At 40.8% G+C, this 26455-nt stretch overlaps 2 protein-coding genes and 1 pseudogene across 2 annotated transcripts; 1 reads left to right on the forward strand and 2 right to left on the reverse strand.

Annotated features, from left to right (window-relative positions):
• Positions 1 to 1556: 1556 nt before the first annotated feature.
• LOC129653747 (olfactory receptor 8G1-like) lies at positions 1557 to 6836 on the reverse strand. Its single transcript, XM_055583446.1, has 2 exons — positions 6529 to 6836; positions 1557 to 2145 (listed from the first exon to the last, which is right to left on the reverse strand). The coding sequence occupies exons 1-2, from the start codon at positions 6831 to 6833 to the stop codon at positions 1557 to 1559; spliced, it is 894 nt and encodes a 297-aa protein (XP_055439421.1). The 5' UTR covers positions 6834 to 6836.
• Positions 6837 to 19666: 12830 nt separating this feature from the next.
• LOC129654183 (vigilin-like) lies at positions 19667 to 22494 on the reverse strand (annotated as a pseudogene).
• A 2397-nt stretch (positions 22495 to 24891) lies between these two features.
• Positions 24892 to 25848, forward strand: LOC129653748 (olfactory receptor 143-like). The gene has a single exon (XM_055583447.1). The coding sequence runs from the start codon at positions 24916 to 24918 to the stop codon at positions 25846 to 25848; it is 933 nt and encodes a 310-aa protein (XP_055439422.1). The 5' UTR covers positions 24892 to 24915.
• Positions 25849 to 26455: the final 607 nt, after the last annotated feature.

Below are 26455 nucleotides of genomic sequence, written 5' to 3' on the forward strand. Positions count from 1 at the left end.
GGTTTTATGAGGTAAGATAAAACACTCTCTCACAGAAGTGTTACTATTACACGTCTGAGGGCAAGCTGACTTCCAAGAAAACACTACCTTAGAATTTTTTGATGAGACACATGATGTTTAAAATAACAGTTTGAAAAGAAAAGTGAAAGTATTAGTCACTCAGTCGTGCCTGAGTCTTTGTGACTCCAAGGACTGTAGCCCGCGTTGCTTCTCTGTCCATGGACTTTTCCAGGCAAGAATCCTAGAGTGGGTTGCCATTTCCACATCCAGGGGATCTTCCAGGTCCAAGGAGTGAATCCATGTCTCCTGCATTGGCAGGCAGACTCTTTACCATCTGAGCCACCAGGGATTTTTACCAAGTATAACATCTCATGCTGAGTCGAAGGGTAAAGAGGGTATTTATTGTTTACATATACCTTTTTCCTCTTCAAAATAACTCAGTTTCTTTTCTATCAGATACTTTGGGGATAAGATGGGCACTTACCATTAAACAGAAAATAATTTTTCAATTTTAAATGCCTATGTGAATGAACTATCCATATGGTTATAATAATAAAACAATATCACTTCTAAATCTAAGATTCTATAATGTGAATGGCAATAAAAAGATATATTTTTTAGAGACAAGAGAAAATAAGTACAGCATTATCAGGGAAAAGGAGGTGATAGAATTATCTCAGAAATGTGGAGTAAGGAAAGCTGCACAAAGACATAAGTCAAAATACACATAATTCTTCAGGGCCATTTATAGCTGTAAATCTCTTCCACAATAGTGTGGACCATATGTGTGTCCTATGACATAGAAATTATGTCTTATCACCCAGCATATGCCCTTGTACTTCCTAACACATTTTGTGCACAAACTAAGAATTAAAGATTGAGTTTTATAGATTGTAAATTGTTAAACGTTGTTTAATTTAGAGATCTCACTTTTGGAGATATTTGTCTTATTAGTAAACAGCAGCAGGGATACACGATATTGAGAAAGTCAGAAGATACGTATCAGAAGGATTTATTCCTTGAATTAAGATAAATAAATTTTGGAATTTCCCTGGCTGTCCAGTGATTAGGACTCAGCACTTTCACAGCAGTGGACCTGAGTTTAGTTCTTGGTTTGGGGAACTAAGATCCTGAAAGTCACATATTGCATCCAAAAAATAAAAATTTAAACTTAAAAAAATAATTTTTAAAAGATGAATAAGTCTTGACTAAAAAAGTTCCATATTCCATGCATATAATAATCCACATGAAGGCCTTTGGATATTGTTTTAATGTTTAGAGGTAATACAGAATTTTATGGACATGTGGACGCTGGCGCATCCTCAAACGCACTGTTCTCCGTATGATAACACTATGAGTCAAGTCCTCTCCCTGCCATTTCCATCCCAAATAATCAAGTTTTAATAGTAGCAATGATCTTATTAATTATGGACATACATTCCTGTGTCTGGACTATTTTCTTACCAAACTTTCTCAGGAAATCATAAATTTCTTCCAAGGCAAAATACTCTTTTTCACAGGAAACTTATTTTTTCAAGGATTTTATTAAAGGCAATTTAGATATAGTTATTCCTTAGGCTGTAGATCAGAGGATTCAGCATGGGCACAATAATGGTATAAAATACAGAAGACACTTTCCCTTGTTCCATGGAGCTGACTGATGATGGCTGCAAGTGCATGAATGCTGCAGATCCATAGAAAATAGTGACAGCTGAGATGTGGGAGCTGCATGTGCTGAAGGCTTTGGACCTGCCCTCTGTGGGACGAATGTGGAGGATGCTGGAGATGATGAAGATGTAGGAGCTGAGGATGGTCAGGATTGGAGTGAGGGTATCAAATGCACTGAAACACAAAACAACTACCTCATTGATGTAAGTAGTGGAACAGGAGAGCTCCAGTAGGGGAAAAAGATCACAGAGGTAATGGTTGATCACATCAGCCTTGCAGAAAAGCACTCTTAGCATGCAGCCTGTGTGAGCTGTGGCACCAGTCAAGCCCATGATATAAACCCCAACTACCATGCAAGAACAGAGCTGATAAGACATGGTGACATTGTAAAGCAAGGGGTTATAGATGGCAACATAGTGATCATATGCCATTACAACCAACATATGACTTTTTGATATAACAAAAACAAGGAAGAAGCATTGACGCTAATCTTACTTCATTGTGGTCAGAAAAGATGCTTGGAATAATTTCATTTTTTTTTTAATTTACCAAGTCTAGATTTATGGCCCAGGATGTGATCTACCCTGGAGAAGTTTCCATGTGCACTTGAGAAAAAAGGTGAAATTCATTATTTTGGGGTGGAATGTCCTATAGACATCAATTAGGTCTAGCTGGTCTATTGTATCATTTAAAGTTTGTGTTTCCTTGTTAATTTTCTGTTTAGTTGATCTATCCATAGGTGTGAGTGGGGTATTAAAGTCTCCCACTATTATTGTGTTATTGTTAATTTCCCCTTTCATACTTGTTAGCATTTGTCCTACATATTGTGGTGCTCCTATGTTGGGTGGATATATATTTATAACTGTTATATCTTCTTCTTGGATTGATCCTTTGATCATTATGTAGTGTCCTTCTTTGTCTGTTTTCACAGCCTTTGTTCTACAGTCTATTTTATCTGATATGAGTATTGCTACTCCTGTTTTCTTTTGGATACTGTAAAAGCAGTGCTAAGGGGAAAGTTCATAGCAATACAGGCATACCTCAAGAAACAAGAAAAAAGTCAAATAAATAACCTAACTCTACACCTAAAGCAACTAGAGAAGGAAGAAATGAAGAACCCCATGGTTAATAGAAGGAAAGAAATCTTAAAAATTAGGGCAGAAATAAATGCAAAAGAAACAAAAGAGACCATAGCAAAATTCAACAAAGCCAAAAGCTGGTTCTTTGAAAGGATAAATAAAATTGACAAACGATTAGCCAGACTCATCATGAAACAAAGGGAGAAAAATCAAATCAATAAAATTAGAAATGAAAATGGAGAGATCATGACAGACAACACAGAAATACAAAGGATCATAAGAGACTACTATCAACAATTATATGCCAATAAAATGGACAACGTGGAAGAAATGGACAAATTCTTAGAAAAGTACAACTTTCCAAAACTCAACCAGGAAGAAATAGAAAATCTTAACAGACCTATCACAAGCATGGAAATTGAAACTGTAATTAGAAATCTTCCAGCAAACAAAAGCCCAGGTCCAGACGGCTTCACAGCTGAATTCTACCAAAAATTTAGAGAAGAGCTAACACCTATCCTACTCAAACTCTTCCAGAAAATTGCAGAGGAAGGTAAACTTCCAAACTCATTCTATGAGGCCACCATCACCCTAATACAACAACCTGACAAAGATGGAACAAAAAAAGAAAACTACAGGCCAATATCACTGATGAACATATGCAAAAATCCTTAACAAAATTCTAGCAATCAGAATCCAACAACATATTAGAAAGATCATACATCATGACCAAGTGGGCTTTATCTCAGGGATGCAAGGATTCTTCAATATCCAGAAATCAATCAATGTAATACACCACATTAACAAATTGAAAAATAAAAGCCATATGATTATCTCAATAGATGCAGAGAAAGCTTTTGACAAAATTCAACATCCATTTATGTTAAAAGGAGCCATAGAAAGGAGCCATAGAAGGAACATACCTCAACATAATAAAAGCTATATATGACAAACCCTCAGCAAACATTATCCTCAATGGTGAAAAATTGAAAGCATTTCCCCTAAAGTCAGGAACAAGACAAGGGTGTCCACTTTCACCACTACTATTCAACATAGTTTTGGAAGTTTTGGCCACAGCAATCAGAGCAGAAAAAGAAATAAAAGGAATCCAAATTGGAAAGAAGAAGAAAAACTCTCACTGTTTGCCGATGACATGATCCTCTACATAGAAAACCCTAAAGACTCCACCAGAAAATTACTAGAGCTAATCAATGAATATAGTAAAGTTGCAGGATATAAAATCAACACATAGAAATCCCTTGCATTCCTATACACTAATAATGAGAAAATAGAAAGAGAAATTAAGGAAACAATTCCATTCACCATTGCAAAGAAAAGAATAAAATACTTAGGAATATATCTACCTAAAGAATTGGGACTGGTGCACTGGGACGACCCAGAGGGATGGTACAGGGAGGGAGGAGGGTTCAGGATGGGGAACACGTGTATACCTGTGGCGGATTCATGTTGAAATATGGCAAAACCAATACAATACTGTAAAGTTAAAAAATAAAATAAAATAAAAAAGAAACTAAATACCTCTATATAGAAAACTATAAAACACTGGTGAAAGAAATCAAAGAGGACACCACTAATAGATGGAGAAATATGCCATGTTCATGGATCGGAAGACTCAATATAGTAAAAATGAGTATACTACCCAAAGCAATCTATAGATTCAATGCAATCTCTATCCAACTACCAACAGTATTTTTCACAGAGCTAGAACAAATAATTTCACAATTTGTATGGAAATACAAAAAACCTCGTATAGCCAAAGCAATCTTGAGAAAGAAGAATGGAACTGGAGGAATCAACCTACCTGACTTCAGGCTCTACTACAAAGCCACAGTCATCAAGACAGTATGGTACTGGCACAAAGACAGAAATATAGATCAATGGAACAAAATAGAAAGTCCAGAGATAAATCCACGCACCTATGGACACCTTATCTTTGACAAACGAGGCAAGAATATACAATGGAGAAATGACAATCTCTTTAACAAGTGGTGCTGGGAAAACTGGTCAATCACTTGTAAAAGAATGAAATTAGAACACTTTCTAACACCATACACAAAGTAAACTCAAAATGGATTAAAGATTTAAACGTAAGACCAGAAACTATAAAACTCTTAGAGGAGAACATAGGCAAAACACTTCGACATACATCACAGCAGGATCCTCTATGACCCACCTCCCAGAATTATTGGAAATAAAAGGAAAAATAAACAAATGGGACCTAATTAAACTTAAAAGCTTCTGCACAACAAAGGAAACTATAAGTAAGGTGAAAAGACAGCTTTCAGAATGGGGGGAAAAATAGCAAATGAAGCAACTGACAAACAACTAATCTCAAAAATATACAAGCAACACCTGAAGCTCAATTCCAGAAAAATAAATGACCCAATCAAAAAATGTGCCAAAGACCTAAATAGACATTTCTCCAAAGAAGACATACAGATGGCTAACAGACACATGAAGAGATGCTCAACATCACTCATTATCACAGAAATTAAAATCAAAAACACAATAAGGTACCATTTCACTCCAGTCAGAATGGCTGCTGTTCAAAAGTCTACAAGCAATAAATGCTGGAGAGGGTGTGGAGAAAAGGGAACCCTCTTACACTGTTGGTGGGAATGCAAACTAGTACAGCCACTATGGAGAACACTGTGGAGATTCCTTAAAAAACTGGAAATAGAACTGTCTTATAACCCAGCAATCTGACTGCTGGGCATACACACTGAGGAAACCAGAAATGAAAGAAACACATGTACCTCAATGTTCATCACAGCATTGTTTATAATAGCCAGGACATGGAAGCAACCTAGATGTCCATCAGCAGATGAATGGATAAGAAAGCTGTGGTACATATGCACAATGGAGTATTACTCAGCCATTAAAAAGAATACATTTGAATCAGTTCTAATGAGGTGGATGAAACTGGAGCCTATTATACAGAGTGAAGTAAGCCAGAAAGAAAAACACCAATGCAGTATCAGATCAGATCAGTCGCTCAGTTGTGTCCGACTCTTTGCGACCCCATGAATCACAGCATGCCAGGCCTCCCTGTCCATCACCAACTCCCGGAGTTCACTGAGACTCACGTCCATTGAGTCAGTGATGCCATCCAGCCATCTCATCTTCTGTCGTCCCCTTCTCCTCGTGCCCCCAATCCCTCCCAGCATCAGGGTCTTTTCCAATGAATCAACTCTTTGCATGAGGTGGCCAAAGTACTGAGTTTCAGCTTTAGCATCATTCCTTCCAAAGAAATCCCAGGGCTGATCTCCTTCAGAATGGACTGGTTGGATCTCCTTGCAGTCCAAGTGACTCTCAAGAGTCTTCTCCAACACAACAGTTCATAAGCATCAATTCATCAATTGGTTAGTATACCAATGCAGTATACTAATGCATATATATGGAATTTAGAACAATGGTAACGATAACCGTGTATGCGAGACAGCAAAAGAGACACAGATGTATAGAACAGTCTTTTGGACTGGGAGAGGGAGAGGGTGGGATGATTTGGGGGAATGGCGTGGAAACATGTATAATATCATTTAAGAAACAAATCATCAGTCCAGGTTTGATACAGGATCCTTGGGTTTGGTGCACTTGGATTACCCGGAGGGATGGTACGGGGAGGGAGGTGGGAGGGGGGTTCAGGATGGGGAACACGTGTACGCCCGTGGTGAATTCATGTTGATGTGTGGCAGCCCCAATACAATATAGTAAAGTAATTAGCTTCCAATTAAAATTAATAAATTTAAATTAAAAAAAGAAGAATTGACTCATACATGCTGGGTAGGAGATAGTATTCCTCTCTGTCACAAAACTCACCAGCATTTTGAGGGTAATGACAGTGAACTGACAGAGGTCAATGAAGGACAAGCTGCAGAGGAAATAGTACATGGGGGTGTGCAGGTGAGAACTGAGCCCAATCAGTGTGATCATGCCCAGGTTCCCCATCACCATGACCACATAGATTCCTAGGAAGAGGAGGAAAAGGGGCAGCTGGAGTCCTGGATGCTCTGTTAGCCCAGCAAGGACGAACTCAGTCACTGAGGAGTGATTTCCTGCTGCCATTTTCCTCTGGGAATTTATGGAAGAATTGAAGAATTGGAGTGGATATTTATTGTCTTATAGCACAATGATGTGTAATATAAAAACCAGATTTTTCAAGCAGATAGCTCCAGTTCTCTGTCTGGTCCTGATCTACGTTAGTGGTCAAAGTGCATCTCAGTAACATAGAACATGTAAATATTAATAAATATAAGATAGAATGTTCCTTTGTCTGTCCTATGTTATCAAACCAAAGAACTCTCCTAGTGGGTCTCAGTATTGCGCAGTCCCTAGACAGCCAAAGAAATTTTCTGTTAACTTTATTATAAGAACTTTTCATGATTTGTTTTCATTACTCTCAACTCTTCTACAGAGCAAATACTAGTATGCCTATTTTACATGCTGGATAACTAATATAATGTTTGGATATTTTCTAAAAGTTCGGAATATAATAAGTACATGATCAAGCATACAAAATAAACCTTTCTGTCTCACTTTCCATCTCCTCTTTTAGCTACTCATATCTGCCTTTCTATCTCTTTGTCATATCAGAGCAACCATTCACAGTAATTAAAGTAAGTGGAAAAATTAATATAAGGTACTGACAGTAGTGTATAAATAACTTTAGATCCTTTAGAGTGAATACCTTCACTATGGTCACCTTTTCAAAAATAATGAGGAGAATTCAGAAGTGTGAAATACTAAAGCCTAAATTCATTCATCCTAAAATATCTTATGAAATATTAATCATGTGCTAAGTACATTGTATGACCTGTTATGGCCCTGAGCTTAGGTTCTGGGAAACCAGGGCTGCAGAATGTCAATCTTGCATGATCCTTAGGCTATAACAATAGTATGGGTGTGGTCTTGGTGTCTTTGTACTCACCTTCAAACCAAAACTCCCCCATAGACACAAGAGACCAAAGCTGAAAGAATATTTGCATCTTTCTATCTCCCAGTCCATTCTGAAGGAGATCAGCCCTGGGATTTCTTTGGAAGGAATGATGCTAAAGCTGAAACTCCAGTCCTTTGGCCACCTCATGCGAAGAGTAGACTCATTGGAAAAGACTCTGATGCTGGGAGGGACTGGGGGCAGGAGGAGAAGGGGATGACAGAGGATGAGATGGCTGGATGGCATCACTGACTCGATGGACGTGAGTCTGAGTGAACTCCGGGAGTTGGTGATGGACAGGGAGGCCTGGCGTGCTGCGATTCAAGGGGTCGCAAAGAGTCGGACATGACTGAGCGACTGATCTGATCTGATCTCTGGGATATGGGGGAAGAAGGCTGATGATTCCATGCACAGCATAGTGTGATGACTTCAAAAGAAAGAGACTCAAAATATATCATCAGAGGTTATCGGTATATCAAAGCTGATTACGATTTATTCAGTGCAAACTATGTGTTGTGCAAGGCCTTTTAAAAATGGTGTCCCAGATATCTTCAGTTCAGTTCAGCTCAGTTTAGTCGCTCAGTCGTATCAGACTCTTTGTGACAGCATGAATCGCAGCACGCCAGGCCTCCCTGTCCATCACCAACTCCAGGAGTTCACTCAGACTCACGTCCATCGAGTCAGTGATGCCATCCAGCCATCTCATCCTCTGTCATCCCCTTCTCCTCCTGCTCCCAATCCCTCCCAGCATCAGAGTCTTTTCCAATGAGTCAACTCTTCGCATGAAGTGGCCAAAGGACTGGAGTTTCAGCTTTAGCATCATTCCTTCCAAAGAAATCCCAGGGCTGATCTCCTTCAGAATGAACTGGTCGGATCTCCTTGCAGTCCAAGGGAATCTCAAGAGTCTTCTGCAACATTACAGTTCAAAAGTATCAATTCTTCCGCGCTCAGCCTTCTTCACAGTCCAACTCTCACATCCATACATGACCATAGCAAAAACCATAGCCTTGCCTAGACGAACCTTTGTTGGCAAAGTAATGTATCTGCTTTTGAATATGCTATCTAGATTGGTCATAAATTTCCTTCCAAGCAGTAAGCGTCTTTTAATTTCATGGCTGCAGTCACCATCTGCAGTGATTTTGGAGCCCCCAAAAATAAAGTCTGACACTGTTTCCACTGTTTCCCCATCTATTTCCCATGAAGTGATGGGACCCGATGCCATGATCTTCGTTTTCTGAATGTTGAGCTTTAAGCCAACTTTTTCACTCTCCACTTTCACTTTCATCAAGAGGCTTTTGAGTTCCTCTTCACTTTCTGCCATAAGGACGTGTCATCTGCATATATGAGGTTATTGATATTTCTCCTGGCAATCTTGATTCCAGCTTGTGTTTCTTCCAGCCCAGAGTTTCTCATGATGTACTCTGCATATAAGTTAAATAAGCAGGGTGACAATATACAGCCTTGACGTCCTCCTTTTCCTATTTGGAAACAGTCTGTTGTTCCATGTCCAGTTCTAACTGTTGCTTCCTGACCTGCATATAGGTTTCTCAAGAGGCAGGACAGGTGGTCTGGTATTCCCATCTCTTTCAGAATTTTCCACAGTTTATTGTGATCCACACAGTCAAAGGCTTTGGCATAGTCAATAAAGCAGAAATAGATGTTTTTCTGGAACTCTCTTGCTTTTTCCATGATCCAGTGGATGTTGGCAATTTGATCTCTGGTTCCTCTGCCTTTTCTAAAACCAGCCAGAAATCTTATGAGTGTGTTATTCCTATTATATTGATGAAGGTGCCATTAATAAATTCAGAGACTTAAGTGATTTGTTAGCCATGACTGGTTTTTCAATATCAATGTGGATAATGATTTCCTAAGAGTACAGATAAAAAAAGGAAATTGACATAGCCATAAGAAAAAAAAGTGGTAATTAAGGACTTGTGCTAATACTGATATCTTCTGGAAATACTATCTCAAAATCAAAACATGCATAAAACATATCCTAGATGCAAAGAGCATAAGAGCTAGAAAAATTTATAATCATAATACTAACATTTATTTTCTGCCACCCTCTTGTTATTGACACTTTTCATCCATAGACAGAAATTTCAGTTATGAATATGAAGATCATCATTTCTGAGTAAGTTCCTCTTAGTCTTTAGCTAGCAGGACACTGCAAAATTGTGATTTTTTAAAAAGCTACTTTTGTAGAGTTTAGTGATAACGGAAGGTAAAACTGTTCACCTTTTTAAATAGAAATTTACTTTTTTAAAAAAGTGGAACTTACACTTTGAGATATTATTTTGAGAATTATTCCATGGTACTGTATACCTAGACTTGTACTGAAAAAATATTATGCTAATAACTCTGATGATACCATAAAAGAAATCATTATGAAATTTGTAGATGACATTAACATAGGGAAGACTAACAGACACTTTTATGATGATAATGATTCTAGAAGATACTATTAGCCTTTGGATCTGATAGCCTGTGGATCAGATTTAACAGTCTGTAAGTACAGTTTTCTGTGGACACTTAGGATAGAGAGATGAATAAGATAGAATCCCTACTCTTCAGAGTTTTGCAGTCTAGAGAGAGTAGAGGGGGCAGACTAGACAATGTGATAAATGATTGAACAGATCCTTCAGGACATGGTGGCTATCGTGCTAACCCAGAGTAGGGGTCAGTGAAAGCTTCCAAAAGAAAGCTGAATCTGGAAGGATATAAGTAGGAATAAGTCAGGTCTGCAAAAAAACCTTCACAATTGGGAAGCACTGGCCTAACGAATCTGTGTTCAACACATCTGGATCAAGAGAAAACACATCAAACTGCCAATGATTTCATTAAAAAGAACATAACATCCAAAATTAAGGGAGTGATAATCACACAAGAAAAAAATACATCTGGTGAATTGTGCTTAGTTCTGGGGGCTACAATTTACGATGGTGAATTTCAAATTATAATTATCCAAGACAACAATATTTGGATCAAAATACTTTACTCCAAGTACCTACACAACTAATAACATGAATTGGAATTAGATTTATTATATGTTACCTCAAAGGACAGGGCCACAGCCTATAAAAAACGTGTTTCAATAGCAAGACTGTCTAACCATTAAATGGGTCTGAGTATAATAAGGGCTGAATTATGAAAAAGATAGTTTTCTGCATTCAGAGGTTTACATTGAGAAGTGAGTAACCATTTTTAGGTAGCAATCATTTTTAGGAAGTCTCTGTAATTGTGTGTGAAGTGGTTCAGTCAGTGCAGTTCAGTCGCTCAGCCGTGTCCGACTCTTTGTGACCCCATGATTCCCACCACCCCAGGCCTCCTTGTCCATCACCAACTCCCAGACATCACTCGAACTCATGTCCATCAAGTCGGTGATGCCATCCAGCCATCTCATCCTCTGTCGTCCCCTTCTCCTCCTGCCCCCAATCCCTCCCAGCATCAGACTCTTTTCCAATGAGTCAACTCTTCCCATCAGGTGGCCAAAGTATTGGAGTTTCAGCTTTAACATCATTCCTTCCAATGAGCACCCAGGACTGATCTCCTTTAGAATGGACTGGTTGGATCCCTTTGAAGTCCAAGGGAATCTCAAGAGTCTTCTCCAACACCACAGTTCAAAAGCATCAATTCTTTAGCGCTCAGCCTTCTTCCCAGTCCAACTCTCACATCCATACATGACCACAGGAAAAACCATAGCCTTGACTAGACGAACCTTTGTTGGCAAAGTAATGTCTCTGATTTTGAATATGCTATCTAGGTTGGTCATAGCTTTCTTTCCAAGGAGTAAGCGTTTTCCAATTTCATGACTGCAATCATCATGTGCAGTGATTTTGGACCCCCCCAAAATAAAGTCTGACACTGTTTCCACTGTTTCCCCATCTATTTGCCATGAAGTGATGGGACCAGATGCCATGATCCTAGTTTTCTGAATGTTGAGCTTTAAGCCAGCCTTTCTGCTCTCCTCTTTCACTTTCATCAAGAGGCTTTTTAGTTCCTCTTCACTTTCTGCCATAAGGGTGGTGTCATCTGGATATCTGAGGTTATTGATATTTCTCCTGGCAATCTTGATTTTTCTGAGATTAAAAAATTCTGGAACAGATGAAGTTCAGATACTCCCCCTTTACTTGGAAACCTTAGGCTGGGTTGTATGTCTGCTTTGCAGCAAATACTCTCTAGGGAAATCTTGATGATGATGGTAGGGACTCTTCACGATAGAAATTCCTATGCTGTCTTTCACTTGGTGTTCAAATTCAGATCTTGATTAGCATTGTTTTTAGAGATACTATGAATCAAGTGTCATGACTCCTTATTGTAGCTTCCTCATAATGCTACCAGAGATGCTTGTCAAAGTGACATGCTTTTATTTAAGGTTTCAATATATGAGTTATTAATAATATCAAAAACATGTTGGAAGCTATTGGAAACTCCCTTAAGATTTCCTTTCATGAGGGATGAGCTATTGGAGTATAGGAGCAATTAAAATTTGCTTTTTTTGTTCTTTGTTGATAATATCATTAGCTCTCGTGTGTAATACTCTAAGTGTTGAGACAGTAGACAGTCATTAGTTTAAGTGCTGAATTAAAGCCTGCAGACATTGCTCTAGATGGTCTTTGGAAACAACTTCCTATATGAATATAATTTCTGAAATATTTGAAATCATGATTTCAATCTTTTTATGTTTATTTGAGGTTTGGGGAATGTTTAATTGTATCTAATTATTAGTAGTAAACACCTCATTAGCACAGTAGGCGATGTGTCAGTTTTGTTAGTTGTAGCCACTGTATATAGTTTTCAAACATTTTATTTTTATGTACATAAATCAATTATTTATAGCCAGAATTTACTGAACATTTCCTATGCACTACGTCTAATATTAATCTTGTTATATTTGTTAACTCATTCGATTCTCACTATAGCTCAGCGTGGAAGATATTAGGTTGAAAAGTGAAGCATTAGTTGTTAAGTCATTTCCAACTATTTGTGACCCCATGGACTGTAGCCTGACAGATTCCTCTGTCCAAGTGATTCTCCAGGCAAGAACACTGGAATGGGTAGCCATTCCCTTCTCCAGGGGATCTTTCTGACCCAGGGATTGAACCCAGGTCTCCTGCATCGCAGGCAGATTCTTTACCATAAGAGCCACCAGGGAAGTCCTGAATATTAGGTTGAATCAGGTAGCAATTTGATATGATTAAACCTAATACATATGGAATACTTAAAAAATAAAGAAGCTGAGGCACAGTAAGATTAGTTAATTTTCCCAACCTTATCAGGATAGTAAGTTGTAGTTCAGTTTATTCATAAAATAATTATGTTTTTTATATTACATATATTTAAAGCAGTCAATAATGTATTAATTCACAGGCATGCAGCACACCATAGTAGGTGTTAGGAGAAAAACTCAGAGATGCAAACTGTATACTTTTAAATATGTCTACAATAGTACTTCATGCATTATATATAGCAAACAATCATATAGCACCCGTGCTGTGCTTGTGCTGTCCTTAGTCAGTCAGTGTTGTCTAACTCTTTGCTGCCCCATGGACTGTAGCTCACCAGGCTCCCTCTGCCTATGGGGATTCTCCACGCAAGAATACTGGAGTGGGTTGCCATGCCCTCCTCTATGGGATCTTCCCAACCCAGGGATCAAAACCAGATTTCCCACATTGCAGGCTGATTCTTTACCATCTGAGCCACAAGAGAAGCTCAAGAATACTGGAATGGGTAGCTATCCCTTTTCCAGGGGAACTTCCTGACCCAGGAATCTAACTGGGATCTCCTACATTGCAGGCATATTCTTCACCAGCTGAGCTACCCAGGAAGCCCACATCACTTCGTTTGTGTCAAATAGCATTTTAAGTACTCTTCTGCTTTATCCTCATTTGTTTTGTATATACTGGAATTATTCTCATCTTGTAGATAAGGAAACTGAATAAAAAGTTTTATGAAGACATTAGAAATAATATTGGGCTGGGATTATAATGATGAACAAATTAAATATAGAAGGATTGCTGTCTAGTGCTCTTCTGAACACCCCAATATTGTAGCCACTATTCTTGTAAGCCATTCAAAATGTAACTAAAGTACATCAAATTTAAAATTCATTGTTTGACATATTTTAAGTACTCAATAGTCACATGTAGCCAATGGTTACTGTATTGGAGAAGGCAAATGTTGAACATCAGACCTATTTCCAAATATTCTATTGGATAGTGCTGATTCAGTAGAAGAGGGAGAAATTGATGAAAAGATTCATCAAATGTAAAACTATAAAAATGATAAGGAAGATAGGTCCACGGTGCTATGAGTCTGTCATTTATGGCCTCAAGCATCTAAGCATTTGCCTGCATAGAGGTGACCACTCAGGTGATAGTCTTGGACCCAGAAGGTCAGTTCCAAGGGCAAGTTATATTCATCTTGAGAGTGAAGTGGGAAAAATATGGAGGAGTTCTGATACAGCATATGAAACTAAAATGTCTTCTTGCCTAAATACAATGGACTGACTGATGGTTTCTGTTTTGTGCTTCTAAGGGATGTTGTTACATTTGTACATTGGAAATTTTCCAGCATTCCTGCTCTATAGTCTTTTCCACATGCACTCAACATTCGACTCACTGAATAAAAGTATAGTTGACCCTTGCACAATGGCAGAAGTTAAAGGGATACTGATTCACAAGCCGTTGAAAATCCAGGTGTGACTTCTTAGTCCTCCATTCTCATAAAGCAGCCTGGGGTCATATAGTAACTTAGTAAATGATTACTGGAAGAAAAAAAATTGCATATAAGTGAACATAGGCAGTTTGGAGCTGTGCCATTTAAGAGTCAACTGTATAAGAATATATTTATCTTGATTTGTATTATAAAATAGTTTTTTCAGAGGATGGAAAAGTTTTTTAAGCCAGTATATTCAGCCGGTGAATAAATCGAGCTGCTTTATATATATCTCTGTGCTTTTGCTAATTCTGCTCCCTTAATCCCTTAATTATTTTGATTTCAGAACTAATTCTTATTTCTCTGCTTAACATCTCATTTAATGTTTATTTCTGCATTGGAAATTGTCCCTGACATCTTGCTCATTTTGCAATAAATATCCCTCTTCAGTTCAGTTCAGTCGGTTCAGTCGCTCAGTCATGTCTGACTCTGTGACCTCATGGACTGCAGCATGCCATGTTTCCTGTCCATTACCAACTTCCAGAGCATGCTCAAACTCATGTCCATTGAGTCAGTGATGCCACCCAACCATCTCATCCTCTGTCGTCCCCTTCTCTTCATGCCTTCAATCTTTCCCAGCATCGGTGTCTTTTCCAATGAGTCAATTCTTTGCATCAGGTGGCCAAAGTATTCAGCATCAGTCCGTCCAATGAATATTCAGGACTGATTTCCTTTAGGATTGATTGTCTGATCTCCTTGCAGTACAAAGGACTCAGAAGAGTCTTCTCCAGCAGCACAGTTCAAAAGCATCAATTGTTTGGTGCTCAGCTTTCTTTATAGTCCAACTCTCACATCCACACATGACTGCTAGAAAAATCACAGCTTTGACTTGATGGACCTTTGTTAGCTTCAGTGGTCTCTTAAAATCCTGTGTATTTGTGTGTCATTGCAATAAACTTATTTGGGGCAGGATCAATGTCTTATCTGACTCATAAGTCCAGCTCCTGTCACTATGCAGAATATAGAAATGATAATCAAAAAACACTCCTTGTAGGAATCAGTAAAGTTTACCTGTATATGAACTGACAAATATTACTTACCAAAAGCAGCAGAGTTAAAATGCAGCTTGTTAATATGTAGTTTAATTATTTAATATTATTTTGTTAATTGACTAGAATAGCTGTGAAAAGAAGAAAAGTGAAAGCAAAGGAGAAAAGGAAAGATATAAGGATCTGGATGCAGAGTTCCAAAGAATAGCAAGGAGAGATAAGAAAGCCTTCCTCAGCGATCACTGCAAAGAAATACAGGAAAACAACAGAATGGGAAAGACTAGAGATCTCTTTAAGAAAATTAGAGATATCAAGGCAACATTTCGTGCAAAGATGGGCTCGATAAAGGGCAGAAATGGTATGGACCTAACAGAAGCAGAAGATATTAAGAGGTGGCAAGAATACACAGAAAAACTCTACAAAAGAGATCTTCATGACCAAGCTAATCACGATGGTGTGATCTCTCACCTAGAGCAAGACATCCTGGAATGTGACGTCAAGTGGGCCTTAGAAAGCATCACTATGAACAAAGCTAGTGGAGGTGATGGCATTCCAGTTGAGCTATTTCAAATCTTGAAAGATGATGCTGTGAAAGTGCTGCACTCAATATGCCAGCAAATTTGGGAAACTCAGCAGTGGCCACAGGACTGGAAAAGGTCAGTTTTCATTCCAATCCCAAAGAAAGGCAACGCCAAAGAATGCTCAAACTACTGCACAAATGCACTCATCTCACACGCTAGTAAAGTAATGCTCAAAATTCTCCAAGCCAGGCTTCAGCAATACGTTAACCGTGAACTTGCAGATGTTCAAGTTGGTTTTAGAAAAGGCAGAGGAACCAGAGATCAAATTGCCAACATCCACTGGATCATGGAAAAAGCAAGAGAGTTCCAGAAAAACATCTATTTCTGCTTTATTGACTATGCCAAAGTTGTGACTGTGTGGATCACAATAAACTGTGGAAAATTCTGAAAGAGATGGGAATACCAGAGCACCTCTCCTGCCTCTTGAGAAATCTATATGCAGGTGAAGAAGCAACAGTTAGAACTGGACATGGAATATCAGACTGGTTCCAAATAGGAAAAGGAGTACGTCAAGGCTGTATATTGTCACCCTGCTTGTTTAACTTACATGCAGAGTACATCATGAGAAACACTGTGCTGGAAGAAGCACAAGCGGGAATTAAGATTACCGGGAGAAATATCAATCACCTCAGATATGCAGATGACACCACCCTTATGGCAGAAAGTGAAGAGGAACTAAATAGGCTCTTGATGAAAGTGAAAGTGGAGAGTGAAAAAGTTGGCTTACAGCTCAACATTCAGAAAACTAAGATCAAGGCATCTGGTCCCTTCATGGCAAATAGATGGGGAAACAGTGGAAACAGTGTTAGACTTTATTTTTGGGGGCTCTGAAATCACTGCAGATGATGATTGCAGCCATGAAATTGGAAAACGCTTACTCCTTGGAACGAAAGCTATGATCAATCTAGATAGCATATGCAAAAGCAGAGACATTACTTTGCCAACAAAGGTCCATCTAGTCAAGGCTATGGTTTTTCCAGTGGTCATGTATGGATCTGAGAATTGGACTGTGAAGCAAGCTGAGTGGCAAAGAATGGATGCTTCTGAACTGTGGTGTTGGAGAAGACTCTTGAGAGGTCCTTGGACTGCAAGGAGATCCAACCAGTCCATTCTAAAGGAGATCAGTCCTGGGTGTTCTTTGGAAGGAATGATGCTAAAGCTGAAATTCCAGTACTTTGGCCACCTCATGCGAAGAGCTGACTCATTGGAAAAGAGTCTGATGCTGGGAGGGATTGGGGGCAGGAGGAGAAGGGGACGACAGAGGATGAGATGGCTGGATGGCTTCACCGACTCGATGGATGTGAGTTTGAGTGAACTCTGGGAATTGGTGATGGACAGGGAGGTCTGGCGTGCTGCAATTCATAGGGTTTCAAAGAGTCAGACATGACTGAGTGACTGAACTTTACTGAAAACAGTATCATAATATCACATTGCTATATTAAAAAATGAATAGGTTAATCATACATGTTTATTAGTTTTGTTTCTTCTTGTGTGACCTTTCAAGATATTTTATTATATATTTGAAATGATCATATTTGTGTGATGTTTCTTATTCTACTCAGTTTTACCCTGTCTGTAATTTTTACTTTAACCACGTGAAAATTTTGAAATACCCTGATTCATGTCAACATCTATAGTATTTGATCTTGCGGGTGCAATTCTTCTTCCTTCAATTGCTAAGTTCCTTCTGTGAACCCAGCACATATGAAATATACACAGAAATCAGAAACACAGCCATAGCACCCAAGGAGTTTAGAGGACACAATATAATGTAATCTGTATAACATTAGGGTTTTATGATCTAAGGTTAGAGAACAAAGGAAACATAATTTAAGTCATTTTGTGGGAATCAGGTCAGACTTTTGCAGAGGGATTTTAGTAGATAAAATAGAAATGAACTGCATTTCAAAGACTTGGAACCACAACTCCAAAGACACCAAACTGTAATAGTGTTTTTTGTTTTTGTTTGTTTGTTTTTGAGAAGTAACAAATATCTTGGTAATTTTGAACTGAAGGGGAAAATAGAGACTGGACATTTAGATGCAGACAGGTAATACAAATTATTTTACATATTAAAAAGTTTGTTTTATTCTGAAGTTAATGGATGGACATGAAAACATTTAAGGCATGAGAGTAATGTCATCAGATGATCTTTCACACTGTTAAACTTAAATGCAAAATGGAGACTGGACTGGAGAATTTTCTGAACAGCCAAAACTATTTAATCCATGTAAGTAAGTAAACTAATTCTAGCTCAATTCACAAACTTAAGTGAGACTTAATTTAGGCTATGTCTTGTAATTGCCTCTGATAGTCATGAAAGAAGGCTTCTAAGTGGCATGGTAGTAGAGAATCCACCTGCCAATATAGGAGATGCAAAAGAAGCAGTTGGATCCCTGGGATGGGAAGATCCCCTGGAATAGGAAAAGGGAACCCACTCCAGTACTCTTGCCTGGAAAATTCCATGGGCAGGGGAGACTGGCAGACTATAGTCCATGGGGTAGTAAAGAGTCAGACATAACCGAGGGACACACACAATCATGAAAGCAGCTTAAGTAATCTTCCTAAAATTGGGATGAGTGTTAATGCAAGTTTGTGCACAATGAGGCCAAGTCAACTGAAATGTTAGGAGTTTGAAGCAGAGAAAGGTTTATTGTACAGTCATGCAAAGAGACAGGTGACTCATGAACTTAGAAGCCCCTAGCTCCCCAATAGAGTTAAGCAATGCACTGTTAAAAAGCAGATGGCAGAGAGGGGTCACAGGGTATATGATCAGCTCCTGCACAGTTCTCTGGCTGAAGGTGAGGGAACAGTGTGGTATCACAGAGGTTAATTTAAATCAGACATTACTTTGCCAACAAAGGTCCATCTAGTCAAAGCTATGGTTTTTCCTGTAGTCATGTATTCATGTGAGAGTTGGACTATAAAGAAAGCTGAGTGCTGAAGAATTGATGCTTTTGCACTGTGGTGTTAGAGAAGACTCTTGAGAATCCCTTGGACAGCAAGGAGATATAAGCAGTGTATCCTAAAGGAAATCAGTCCTGAATATTCATTGGAAGGACTGATGCTGAAGCTGAAACTCCAATACTTTGGCCACCTGATGTGAAGAATTGACTCATTGGAAAATACCCCGATGCTGGGAAAGATTGAAGGCAGGAGGAGAAGGGGACGACAGAGGATGAGATGGTTGGGTGGCATCACTGACTCAGTGGACATGGGTTTAAGTAAACGCTGGGAGTTGGTGATGGACAGGGAGGCCGAGCATGCTCCAGTCCATGGGGCCGCACAGAGTCGGACATGGCTGAGCGACTGAACTGGACTGAACTTAGGCTCCAGGAGGCCTGGGGTTGTGTGCTCTTGATTATCAAGTGTTAACATCCTCCATTTGGGATGGAGTGGGTGTTCACATCTGCAAAACAACTCAGGAATTCTGCATCGAATACTGTTATCTAGGTACTTCAGAGAGGAGCTAAGGCAGATAGGCTGTTCCAGGAATGCCCAACAAGATCCTGCTCAAACACTTGAGATGGTCACTTGTGACCAGTAAGTCAAGGAAATTTATTTCCTGAGGTCATGACAGGAAGCAGGTGCGGCCGCAGCTGCGGGCTCTCACGGCGGGCGGGAGCTTGGCCGCCGAGCAGGGTGACTCCGAACCACGGCCTCCTTAGTGTTCACGAGGTGCCGAGCGCAGGGTCGGGCTGGGGCTGCTGGCTTCGCTGTGAGACCTCAGGGCGGGCGGGATCGACACGTACGCAGGGTCCAGCTGCTGGGTCAGAGTGAGACGGACCCTCGCGGGGCAAGTGCTGCTCCTTGGTCATTATCGCTTGGGGCCCCACGGCAGGGTCTTGGGGGCCACCTGAGCCCCGAAGCTGGGGAACTCCTCGGAGCTGCTCATGTCGGGAGCCTTCTCGCTGCTGCTGGCGGTCCAGGGGGCGTCGCGAATGACAAAGCCCTTGGACGGCGCCTTGGACTCCTCGTGGGCAGGGGGCTTCAGGTACAGCTTGCAGCGCCTCGCTGTCCACCACGTCGGCCAGGTATTCCTCCTCCAGGTTGAGGATGTGGTCGATGGCTTCCTCCACGTTCTCCGGGAGCCCCGTCACGGTCACGCAGTTGGGGTCTGGCGCCCCACTCTGCGGGAAGCGGATGTCCACGTTGAACTCATCCATGATTTTGCGGATGGCTTTGCCACGGGCACCGATGATGCGGGCGTGAACGCAGTGGTCTAGCGGGACGTCCTCAGAAACCATCTGTTCAAGCTCACCCACGATCTTCAGGATGGCGTCCCGGGCAGCCTCAGTGTTCTTCTCGTAGCCTGTGATGGTGATTTGGTCCTGGGGCTGGCTCCCATCGTCCTTATCAGGAAACTGGATGTTCATGTCATGCTCCAGGCGGATCTGGGTGATCACCGCCCCCTTCCTCCCGATGATCTTGGGGTGGTATTTGGGGTCCACAGTGACACTCAGCTTAAAGCTCCGTAAAGCCCGGTCCTCCTGCTCGGCCTGCAGCTCCTTGACCATCTCCAGCAGCCCTGCCTTGGCCCGGTCCAGGTGTGCAGCCAGGCCCGTGATGGCGATGATGTCAGACTGCAGCTCAGGCGCCGGGACGTGAATGTTCACCTCAAACTCGTCCATCATCTTGTGTATCCCACTTCCCTTCTGGCCAATGATGTAGCGGTGAAGGTCAAAGGGCACCTCCATTCAATGGTGACCGGAACCAGTGCCTCCAGGGCTTCCTTGGCCGCCTCGCACTTCTCCTTCCGGCTGGAAATGAAGATGATGTCGCACCTTCTGGGGGAGCCGGGCTCAGCCTCCTTGCCTTCTCTCCCCTCTGCGGCGTCCTCCCCGTTCCCGTGGACAGCAGGCTCCACGCTGTGCCCTGGGTTCTCTTCTCTGTCTCTAACTCTAACTCTAACTCTAACGGAGTTAGAGTAGGCGAGGTTCAGAAAAAGAATGAGACTGGCACTCTACAGGAGCAGATCACCTTTAATGAGACGAGAAGGGGCAGCACTCAGATTAGCCAGCAGCTGCTGCTCTTATCTAAGAAAACAGTAAGTATATATAAGCATGTATGTAGAAAGCTACTGTTTTAAGGGGGCCTGTTCTTTTCCAAGTTTGTTGGGAGTAGTTATCTCTTAAAAGGCTGGGGCAAGCAGTTCTGGAGATCGGCAGAGGCTGGGCCAGGTGAAGCTGGGCATAATCAACCTAATGTCTATTTTTTCTTCAGGTGAGAGAGTTCTTTTTTTTGCCTAGAAGGGTGGGGAGGACCTAGAGGGGAGTTTTAACTCTACACTACTTTGAACCATGCAACTTTCCTTCATTCCAGACTTTAAGGAATATATGTGTGTGTATATATATATAAAGAGAAAGAGATGTGGGTGCCATTAATGTTCAGGGTGTTTTTTTTTTTTTTTTTGTGCTGATAAATGAGGGTCAGGGGTTTGTAGTCTGGGAGGAAGGAAGTCTAAGGCCCGTAGTGTTGATTTTCTATTTTTGCCTTCAGGGTTTTAAGCAAAAGAACAGTCTTGACTTGGTCTTGAGAGATGGCCCGAATCTGTTCTTGGAGAAATCTTTGAAAGAGATTGACGGGACAGGGTCCAAATAAGAGGAATAAAATGATAAGTACCAATGGTCCCAAGAAAGGGAGTAACCAAGGGAGGGCCTGTTGGAACAGGTTTTGGGGATTGTAAAGGTTTTCTAACTCTTTTTTTGCGGTGTTCAATTATGTCTCTAAGTTCTTTGACTCTGTCCTGGACTATGTCTATTTCATTAACAAAATAGCAGCAGTCTTTTTCTAGAAAAAGGCAGGTTTCTCCCTGTTCTGTGGTGAGAAGGCCCAGGGCTTGTCTATTTTGTAGGGCCACAGAAGCTAATGAGTTAATTTGTCTTTGGACTGAAACGAAGAACTCTGTTACTTGCTCCATATCTTCATTGAGTTTTGGGGATAGCTTGTAGTCAAAAGGAGCCGAGGTCAAGATGTCCCCAATCTTGGTGTCTAGGGCATTGTGGAGTTCCGCCAGCAGAGGGCAGTGTAGGAAACTTGGTATGGGAGAAGGTTCAGGGGGTAGTCCAGGAGGGAGCATGGGCCTTCGGTACATCACCTCGAAGGGGCTCAGCCCCAGGGGCTTTTGGGCAAAGCCCGCTGTCTGAGGAGAACAGTCAGCAAGAGTTTAGTCCAATCTAGATGTACCTTGAGGGTTAATTTAGTAGGAGTTTTTTTGATTATTCTATTCATCCTTTCTATATTTTCTGAGGACTGGGGATGATATGAAATGTGAAATTTTCAGGGTATCTTTAAGAATTGGACAAGTTGTTGGGTGACCTTGCACGTAAATTTCAGGCCCTTATCAGAATGTAGGGATGAAGGCAGACCAAACCTGGGGATAATTTCTGTGAGGAAGATTTGTCCACAGTGTGGGCTTTTTTGTTTGCAGTGGGACATGCTTTTACCGATCTCGAAAAAGTGTCCACAAGGACCAGGAGGTATCTGACTCTCTGAACTGGGGGCATATGAGTAAGTCTATCTGCCAATCCTGTGCTGGGAGGCTGCCTCACATTTGATGGGTTGGAAAGGAGGTAGGTTTAAGGTTGGAATTGGGATTAATACATTGACGTGTTTGACAGGAGCGGGTAAGGTTATCTAAATATTGTTGGTCAGCCGTGGATATGGGGAAGTGGTTACGGAGGAACTGTTGGAGTGTCTTGGACGAGGGATGAAAGAGTGAGTGTAGATAAGAGAGGATTTTTCTGGTGGTGGGAGGGTCAGATGGAGTCAGAGCTAAGATGGCAGGGGACTGGAGGGAGGGGTGGGACAGGGCTATCTCTTTTGCCTTCCGGTCTGCAGCATTGTTGTAGGCTAATATGAGACTTCTCTTTTGATGTCCCCTACAGCGGAGGATGGCGGCTTTGTTTGGTAAGAGTATTGCTTCTAGAAGTTTGTGGATCAGGTCTGAATTAATAATTGGGGATCCCTTTTGGGTTAGGAAATCTCTCTCTCTCTGTAGCCTACTAGGTCCCTCTGTCCAAAGAATTCTCCAAGCAAGAATACTGGAATGGTTGGGTTGCTATGTCCTCCAGGGTATCTTCCAGACCCAGGGATTGAAACTGCATCTACGTATCCTGCATTGGCAGGCAGGCACGTTCTTTACCACTGACTCAGCAATCAAATTACTGGGCATATACCCTGAGAAAACCATAATTGAAAAAGACACATTTACCCCAATTTTATTGTAGCGCCATTTACAATAGTCAGGACGCAAAAGCAACCTAGCTGTCCATTGACAGGTAAATGGATTAAGAAGTTGTGGTACATATATACATTGAAATATTACTCAGCCATAAAAAAGGAACACATAAGAGTCAGTTCTAATAGCTGGATGAACCTAGGGCCAATTATAGAGAAGAGTGAAGTAAGTCAGAAAGAGAAATAAATATCGTATGTGTGCTGTGCTTAGTTGCCTGGTCGTGTCTGCCTCTTTGTGTCCCCATATACTGTATCCCACCAGGATCCTCTGTCCTTGGGGATTCTCCAGGCAAGAATACTAGAGTGGGTACCTATCCCTCCTTCAGGGGAACTTCCCAACCCTGGAATCAAACCAGGGTCTCCTGCATTGCAGGCAGATTCTTTATCAGCTGAACTACCAGGATTAAAACATATCTATGGAAACTAGAAAAACAGTACTGATGAACCTATTTACAGGGAAGGAATGGAACACAGACATAGAGAAAAAACTTGTGAACAAAGTCGGGGAAAGAGAGGGTGGGACTAATTGAGAGAATAGGATTGACATACATTCCCTATCATGTGTAAAATGGGTAGTTGATGAGAAGCTGCTACATAGCACTATATAAACACTGCCCAGCCTGGCACTCTGTGACATCCTGGATGGGTGGGATGATGGGGAGAGGGAGGCTCAAGAGGGAGGATAAATATATAATTGTTATTGATTTGCAATGTTGTATGGGGGAAACCTAAACTACATTGTAAAGTGATCATGCCCCAGATGTCCTTTTGGTTTTGGAACTGGGCATAGACTCCAAGAGATGAGAAAGAAAGTAAATATCAGAACACACATTACTCTGCCTTGGGGATTAAGAAGAATACTTATTTTAAAATTGTAAACTAGTGGTATATTGTGCCTCAAAAGATTTGTGACACAGAATGGAAAAAAAAAAAACAACTCATTAATTTCTACTGTCAGGGGGCTCATTAACTTGAAAGGAAATCATGAGGGAGAGAATTATTTTCTGTGCTTCTAATCAATTTCCCCAGAACTACAGGGTATGAAATACATTCTACTTGAGTTAACTGATTGCTTTGGAGCTCGTTAAGGTGGATATTATCCTTGCAAGTGAAGAAGACCTTCTGGAGAAATTCTCAAATAGAAATTATGGCCTGTCCCCTTAGCATGTCAAAGGCTGAGGACCACAGTGATGGATACTGTCTTCTTCCTTGTCAGAAACTTTGACCTTCTAAGGACTGTAAGGTAGAAGGAGTCCTAAGGTTCAGTGGCAGTGAGGCATCACAGAAAAAGAAGCTGAGGGTTGAATCACCTATGTCTCAATTCCTTTCAAACCTCAGACTGTATAAATCGAGGGTTCTGGGGATCACCACCTATTTATTGCTCTTTTCAGCCCTGATCCTGAACAGAGCCTGGAGAGACTGAGGAATGATGTGCAGAGACACTGGGAGTCTACTAGTATTTTTTAAGCACAGAGACAAGAGGAGTAAGGGCAGAAAGAAGAAAATGAGGAATCTGTGGGAATAGTCATTACAAGTCTTGTATTGTGGATGCTTTGATGAGTGTCTTTAGACAACCCTGTGGCTATAAAAAGATCCAGCTCTCACTGGGGAAGCAGGGAAAGTCCGTGAAGGTCCATTGTGAATCTGAGTTTCTACCCCTGTTCCTAGAGATCACGACTGTGTAGTAAATGAACATGGAAAATGCCTCCTCTGTGACTGAGTTTATCCTTATGGGATTGACAGAACAACCTGAACTCCAGTTACCCTTGTTTTTCCTGTTTCTGCTGAACTACCTGGTCACTGTGGTGGGCAATTTATGCTTGATGATTCTAATTTGTCTAAATTCACACCTGCACACTCCCATGTACTTTTTTCTGTTCAATCTCTCTTTTATTGATCTCTGTTACTCATCTGTCTTTACCCCCAAAATGCTAATGAACTTTATTTCCAAGAGGAATGTCATCTCCTTTACAGGATGTATATCTCAGCTATTTTTCTTCTGCCTTTTTGCCACCTCTGAGTGCTATGTGTTGACAGCCATGGCCTATGATCGCTATGTGGCCATCTGTAAGCCCTTGCTGTATACAGTGGCCATATCCCCTCAGGTGTGTTCTCTGCTGATGTCTGGTTCATATGTGATGGGGTTTGCTGGAGCCACGGTCCACACAGGGTGTATGATGAGGCTGATGTTTTGTGATTCCAACATCATCAGCCATTACATGTGTGACATTCTCCCACTCCTCCAGCTCTCCTGCAGCAGCACGTATGCCAATGAGATCGTGGTTTCTGCTGTTGTGGGGACAGTTGCCATAGTATCTAGCCTCATTATCTTAATTTCTTATGCTTTGATTCTTTTCAATATTCTTCATATACCATCATCTAAAGGTTGGTCCAAAGCCTTGAGCACCTGTGGGTCCCATATTACAACAGTTGGTCTATTCTATGCATTTGGGCTGCTCACTCATGTCAGGCCACCGTCTTCTAGTTTTGTGGAGCAGGGAAAATTTTTCTCAGTGCTTTACACTAATGTGGTACCCATGCTGAACCCTCTCATTTATAGCCTCAGGAACAAGGATGTCAAAATTGCTGTGAAGAAAACCTTGAAGAGAATCACAAAATGAATGAAACCAGTTATGCCACCTTTTCTTTATTTTTTTAATCTTTTGTTTTGCTCCACTGTATCCTCTTCCTCTTATTGTTTTGTCACGCTCTTCATTTGTCTTTCTAATGTCCTCTTGACAGGCTTTCATTTCTAATGTCTGATGTCTTTTCTTCTCTTATCACTTAATGTAACCTGTGGGCCTATTTAACTGGAGAATCATCTTCAGCCTTAAGTGATCCCATAGCAGTTGCAGAGTAGGGACCAATAACCTTTCCCATCTGATGATAACACTATTATTTTCCTTTGTGTCTGTTCGTCCAAGGTACGCCATAGAGTAGTATGCAGTCTGACCAATTCTTTTCTTTCTTGCTTTCATTACTTAGAGCCCTTTCCTGTATCAGTGCTGTCATTACTTACCGTTCCATTAAAACTGAGACATACCGACAAAAATGTGGACATGGTAAAGATGTAAAAATTCCCCCAATTTTTCTGGATTCTTTTAGCAATAGCTCCTGTTCTGTATCTTAAGTCCCACATAGGTAAAGAAATTGAACACTTTGTTGAACCATAGTTCTTTATTCTTGAGGGTACTTGAAAATGAATAACTAAATTATTCTGTCCACCTT

Source organism: Bubalus kerabau, chromosome 5 (genome assembly GCF_029407905.1).
Source record: "Bubalus kerabau isolate K-KA32 ecotype Philippines breed swamp buffalo chromosome 5, PCC_UOA_SB_1v2, whole genome shotgun sequence".
NCBI classification, from domain to species: Eukaryota; Metazoa; Chordata; class Mammalia; order Artiodactyla; family Bovidae; genus Bubalus; species Bubalus kerabau.